The following is a 6677-nucleotide window of genomic DNA, read 5'->3' as shown; positions in this document are numbered from 1 at the left end:
TTTACATTCAACAGACTATAAATCGAAGCATAGAAAAATACCGGTTACAAAGAAAAAACATATAGAATTTCGAATTAATTTCAAAATGTATTCATTATTAATTCAATAAAATTACATTTGATATTTTATCTTAATCGGTGGAATAGCGCTATACCGTTAAAGTGGCTGAAAGGCGAACTAAAAGGAAAGTAAGTATGCGGCGAGGCAAATCGATCGGTGTTCAGTCCCCACCCTTAGCCATCTGTGCGCACTTCACGTTAAACATTCCTTGCTCACTTCACGCTCTTTACTTCATGTATGAAACGTAGTATCTATAAGCATTTTTGTTTAGCTAACCCCCATTAACAAAGATCTGACACTCGAAGGTCAGTCAAGCAATAGTATTTTGTCGACGGCTTTGGCTCTGTTTCTAATCTTTTACTATACCTGCGAACACTACGCGCGTTTCTTCAAGCCTTTAGTTAATAAGGTCGTGGCATGTTAGTTGTACTGAGAGTGTGATGGTTTGATTTGTAAATTTGTGAAATTTGATTTTTGTGAAAGTTATAAATAAGTCAAATATCGGGTTTATTTTATTTACTTACTATTTCTGAAACTATGAATAAATGATTTTTTGAAACTGTTAGCCTTTTATCGGTGACTTAATAAATAATTGTGAAGTGAAGAAGGTGACGTTCGAAAGTTGAGGTATCCGTCTATTTCGATAGCTAAAAGAGGACGTCACCACGTTCCGTCACAGCAAGCTGCGTTACTCAAATCACTTTCCTGCACGAGGGTCACCGCTAAGGGCCCGCGAGCAGTCCGTTAAAGCAGCGTCATTGAGCCGTATAGAAGCCGGATCAAGGGCGGGCGCGGTCAGCGAGTGCGGCATTGGCGCGCCCGCCGGCGGCGGCGTCCGCCCCGGCTACGGTTATGAAGCACTCTCAGCGGCCAGTGACGGCAGTGACCAAGATCTTGACGAGGCACCAGAGTACGCTCCATTCGAGATGGAGATGTCAGGTGGAGGAGAGTCCGCAGACGGTCCGTCGTCGCGCGGCTCAGCTAAAGTTAACTTTCCACCCGATGTTGAATTGGAACGACGTCCGACTGGCACCTTTGCGGGCGCAGCGGCTGCGGCCTTTCATCGTGGCCGTGGTCGCTCAATGAGTGCATGGAGCGATATAAGTCGCTCGAGCATCAGGTTCGAGGAACGGTAAGTAATAAAGTAGAAGAATAATTTTCATTATTATTTCTGATACATAAAGCTACAATCAGCAATCGGTAGACGTTTCGCATTCCATACAGACAGAATATGTATAGGGGACACAAACATGCGATAGAGTTTTGTTGAAAGGAAAAATGTGCGCCAGATGAATAAAACATTATAAATCATTATAGGGAGAGTTCAGAGAGCAGGTACATTAATTTTTGATTAAGGGGTCTACATATACTTACCATTTTTCATAATAAAATGCAATAAACGTAGGAATCATAAACATGGCGGGCATGGGATACACAGAACACGCCTGCCGCGATGCGGCATGCGCAGTAGGGAGCAGTGGGGAACGACACTTTATAGGTACATGTCTCGAGTACACATGTTTTTCATTTTATTTCAAGTTATTAATTGCCAAAAAATTCTGCAATTATCATAGTACTATCGAACGCCACACGTAATTGTATTGCATTCTAGTTAATTTAATTTTTTTAAGTTTGTTTTGATAACTTTATTAAAAATATATTTTCTAATTTAAAAGGGAGCAAACCTTATTTATTAGGTAAAACTGATAAATCTTATTTTTGGAAATTTTAAAATTAAAGTACTAATTTGTAAAATTATTGTTACAAATCAGTTTAAATATTTTAGTTCTGAGGTAAAAAACATAAAAAGAACTATCGAATTGATTACCTCCTCATTTCATAGAAGTCGGCTAAAAATGTATCAATCAATACATTTGAGCTTGATTTGTAAATTTTTTATTCTTTAGTATTTTAATATTTAAAGCGGCCAAACAATTCAGAAGCGAATACGAGAATATGATAATATTAGTTATAACTGAACTTTTTTTCATTTTTTAAATTATTTAAACTAATTCAAAACATAGAGACAAAACTCAAATGTTTATACATAATATCTAATCATAACTACAATAAATCGTTAATCAAATAAAACCGAACTTATATTAAAACTGCCTTAAGGCTATACGTATATACAATTAAATATTATTTAATTACATACCGATGGATATATATGTTAAAAGCACGTGCAATAGTTAAAAAGAAAAAAATCCGTAGTAATACTCACACTATGCATATGAAACTAAGACTGATAAACTGATGTCAAAGTAATAAATATAGACCTAAATACTGTAAGTGTAAGCAAAAGCAGTAATCCATTGTATACATTAAATGTTCGCTCATCCAATTTCCAGACGATTTCAAACTTTACAATTATTCCCATCTCAAAAAGTTGCAAGTCGCTACACAACATGACCTCATTTTCATATTCTGCTAACCTAAATATTTAAGTGTGCTCACAAACTCGTCGTCTAATTTATCCGTATAGTTATCCAAAAGATTGCTATGATATTTGAAGAGCTTATTAAATTGTGTGTATCGTTGTAATAACGTCATCATGTAAATGTCAATATTGTGCGGTATAAGGTGGCCCAAAAGTAATGTATTAGACCAGAGCCGGAGTTACCGCATGATTTTCTATAAAAAACACGTAAAAAAAACGTCTTACATTTAGGATATTAACAAAAGCAAAATACCTTATTTTAAATAAAATTTCTTTACAGGTGGGAAATTAGCAATAAATATATATATATATATATATATATGTATATATATATATATTGTTTTTAATATAGGTGATATTTTTGCGTCTATTTGCTAAATTAAAAATTATAATTAGTGAAATAGGCTTAAATTTAATTTCGACAGAAAAATACTAGAACCGACATTATAAACAACCTCAAGAGAAATCTCATAAAGAAATATTACAGGAAAGAACTTCGCTTCATAATAAGTCGAGTCGTTCGTTTCTTACTAAGGCGAAACTGTGACGTGACAGTCATAATTAATGGAAGATATTTCCTTCTATTTGTAAGTATTGTTGGCCCATTATTCTGTAAAGGCTACTAAACAGATACACGGCTTAATCACATTTTGGAGATAGTGGTGAATTGCAAATACATGACTGACAATTAAAATAGATACTATTTTCTACAAGTGGCTTCGCCCGCCTGTGGGTAGGTGGTGCCTTTGTCTTTTTCTGCACCCCCGTCAACGTCTAACCAATATTTAATGATGATCGGTTGCGTAGTTAAGACATGAAAGCGTATCAATCAGACAAAACAAATAAACAAACTCTGACTGAGTTTGATGTCTCACCGAGATTAGAAGAAGAATAAAAATACACAAAAAGTTATCTAATGAAGATAAATATTTTCATACAAAAATAAATACAATTGTCATATCTATTCAAGTTTTAAGTTCTGCAAAAATCTTTAATCGGAACGAGCAATATTCTGAAGGTATTCAACCAGATACTACAAGTGTGAGCAATTATATAACTAATGAAACGAAGTGCTCTTTTAAAATTTTTTGTTTTAAATAATCTTAGACTTAACGAAGTAATTAATCAAACAAACAATTATAATTTTTATAACAACCGCCACATTTTAAGTTTTAAAAAGTTCAGTGACCACAAATGTCAATGACATTGGAAAGCATAATGTGCTATCCCAGCGAAGTCTAGCTATTCGATGGCATGCAACAAATGTCATAAAGTTTTCAGGTGCCAAAAGATATCAGTTTTCCGGCTACAAAATATTCATTTTATATTGATTTTATAATTATATTGGCATTGATATTCATATATATCTAAAATCATCGAATTCACTCCAACTAAGTGTGAAGGACATTTTTCTACGATATCGTCAATATCAGAAAAAAAGTAATAGGTAAACGTCTATACGTGTAGTAAATAGTACTAAATAGATATTGCCAAAGTTATAATAAAAGATCAAACATCACACTAAACATTGAATATTATAATATGAAAGAAAAATAAAAAAATCAATTCCATTCAAAAACATTATGACGTTTTCATTTTTGTGTTCCAGAATTATTATCAACAACATAATAATCAACAAGAGAAATAAATACGTAAAAGTTTCCAAATATAGAAATATGATTTGTTACTTTCTTTTTTTTATATATTATTGTTTATATTTAACAAAGGAACCACTAACAACAGATGATGGATATTCACCAATGCCAATGGACAATCGACATTGTAAGATACTGTAAGAGTCATTATTCGGTTTACCGTAAATGCTCCTCCAACCTTGGGAGCTAAAATGTTGTCCCTTGGGCCTGTAGTTTCTCTAGCTCTTCTAACCAAAAACAACAATATTGCGCATAAAGTGCAATTAATTCATTCCTGGTTACGAAACAAATATAACTTTCTTTTTCAGTTACTTTATATGTAGGTCGATATGAGAATTTATTGAACAGTCTGAATTCATCAAATAATTAAAAGGAAATATTATTTTGTAGATTGTTATGAAAATTTGCTAAAAACATTATTCGAACCGTACATTTCTCGAAATTATTAACTTACCGAAAAGTTTAATTACGACGGTTTAGGTGGATATTTAATACAATAGAACCATTATTTTCTACAAATTCAACGACACATAATAATTAAATAAATTTAGTACGTGTAAATAAATCCGGAATTTGAAAGAAACTTCAATCAAATTTTAATATTTAATATATTTTAATATATATTATAATCAAAATCTTGAAAAATATTATCGTTCATGACAAAGTAATTTTACCTATTTGTCATAAACCAACAAAGTCAATAAAGTACAAAACGCCGTGACAAGCACTTCTGTGTGAGAGTAGCAGTTGGGAGGAAAACTCTTAAGTCACAATATAATGCCAGATAGTTCGTTATTCCCTCTTTTTGAAATTGCTTCACCACTTGAGTATTATATTTAAAAAGACCATATCTAATATGTTTTGGTTATGATATTGTACTTGATCTCAAATGGTTTAATTTTCAATATGATAACTATATTACTACAATTCAAACATCATCTTCATGTTCATGTTGGCAGGCTATTCGTTTATAAAAGTTTATAAAAGAAAATAATTTATATACTGCAGTTGCTTTTCAATGGTTCTTCTTCACTTTTGGTGAATCCTCAATCCCCGAAAAACAAGACGCCAAAAACAAACCCTTACACCTCAAAAAAAGAAGCCCAAAATAAGGATGGATATAAGTATTAGAAAAAATGTTTTCATGATATAAATAATAATATGTAATTGAAAAAAAAAACTTGCTTTGTATATACCTAATCTATGACAGTTCTACCAAAATCTTCATTTTCCATAAAATGTAAGCTTAACGATAAATTAACGAAACCAGCGTTAAAATCAATCTTCACAAAATCTTCCTTTGACTATATCTCAGAAACAGCACACCGAGGTGCCTATTTTCGGACGACCTGCACTTGCCTAGACATGTAAGATCGTCACCTCGTTTGTATGCGCAACGTGCTCTTAGAATGTCGTTGAGAAAGATCCCAACGTCGTTCACAGCTGGTGTGCGCAGAAGACACCTATAAGATGAACGTCTTACTTTCCCAAATATTACGTAAAAGTGAGAAATGTTATCTTTGATTTAATGGCGATAAGGGACTTAAATTTATTTTAAAAATAAACGTATTATAGATTTACTAAAAGTATAAGCGATATATGTATATAATAAGATTAATATTCAAAATTAGTCCTCAAATTAATTGTAACAATTAATAAAATACGTGATCGATTATATACGTAAGTTATCCATCGCTTAGTAACTTCATAAGGTCCACTAAGATAAAACCAAAAAATAGAATATAAGTGAATTATGATGTGGAACAATACGCTACGTCAATGATTGAAAACATACTAAAATTCGCCAAAACAAAGTGCTTTAGCAATAATTTATTTGATTATGTTACGTCAACATTTTCGTAAACAATAGTTTCAGAGATAATATGAAATAAGTAACAATGAATGAAATACAAAGCCGTTTGTTAAATTTGGCATTATTTAATAAGTCTTAAAATGATAAAAAAATATATAAAAACTTACTTGAGCCTTGCTGGCTTGCAAAGAATAAGCTGCACTACCAGCCGATTGTTGAAACATTTGTTTGCCATTGTGTTATTACAAATTTCATAGTAATTGAATTATGAAAATAAGGACATCATTATTATTTTATTATAATACAGTCTGAAAAAAAAACAAATTGCAGTAAATTATTTTTGACAAATTAAACTTCAATAAATGTTATTTTTTTTAATATTACATATTGCAGACAAAACTGGCCAGTGTGACACTATAAAAATACGGACAAAGAAAAGGTTTATAGAACGTTTCCATTCAAACCGTTTGGTATATCGTTAAGAAGCTTTTAAGATTAAATCTATTCTCGTTTATCATGTAAGGTTTTTAAAATGTATACACAACTGTGAAATTTATAAGAATCCTTAAAAAAGAAATATTTCCACTGTATTTAATAAAAAGATTCTTTTATGTACCAAATACATCCGGTGTTTTTTTGTTATTCAATTATACGGTGTCAGACTTGTAATCATACGCAATCTGGATGTACAAGTTATAAGATTTTTGCT

At 31.8% G+C, this 6677-nt stretch overlaps 1 protein-coding gene and 1 long non-coding RNA gene across 12 annotated transcripts in view; one reads left to right on the top strand and one right to left on the bottom strand.

Annotated features, from left to right (window-relative positions):
- The first annotated feature begins 230 nt into the window (after positions 1 to 230).
- The window catches only part of LOC125075926 (potassium channel subfamily T member 2), a 90076-nt gene continuing 83629 nt past the window's right edge, over positions 231 to 6677 (top strand). For all 11 annotated transcript variants that reach the window (XM_047687779.1, XM_047687788.1, XM_047687781.1 and 8 more), the window contains exon 1: positions 231 to 1192. In XM_047687779.1, the coding sequence (XP_047543735.1) occupies positions 987 to 1192 (206 nt within the window). In that variant the 5' untranslated portion in view covers positions 231 to 986. The remainder of the gene's footprint in view (positions 1193 to 6677) is intronic.
- On the bottom strand, positions 4851 to 6244 carry LOC125075929. The gene is made up of 3 exons (XR_007120266.1): positions 6136 to 6244; positions 5352 to 5618; positions 4851 to 5243 (listed from the first exon to the last, which is right to left on the bottom strand). It is a non-coding gene; the product is annotated as an uncharacterized LOC125075929 (long non-coding RNA).

The sequence above is a fragment of the Vanessa atalanta genome, chromosome Z, assembly GCF_905147765.1.
Source record: "Vanessa atalanta chromosome Z, ilVanAtal1.2, whole genome shotgun sequence".
Taxonomy (NCBI): Eukaryota; Metazoa; Arthropoda; class Insecta; order Lepidoptera; family Nymphalidae; genus Vanessa; species Vanessa atalanta.
The sequence above is the reverse complement of the archived record's forward strand: the minus strand, read 5'-3'. Positions and strand labels throughout refer to the sequence as shown.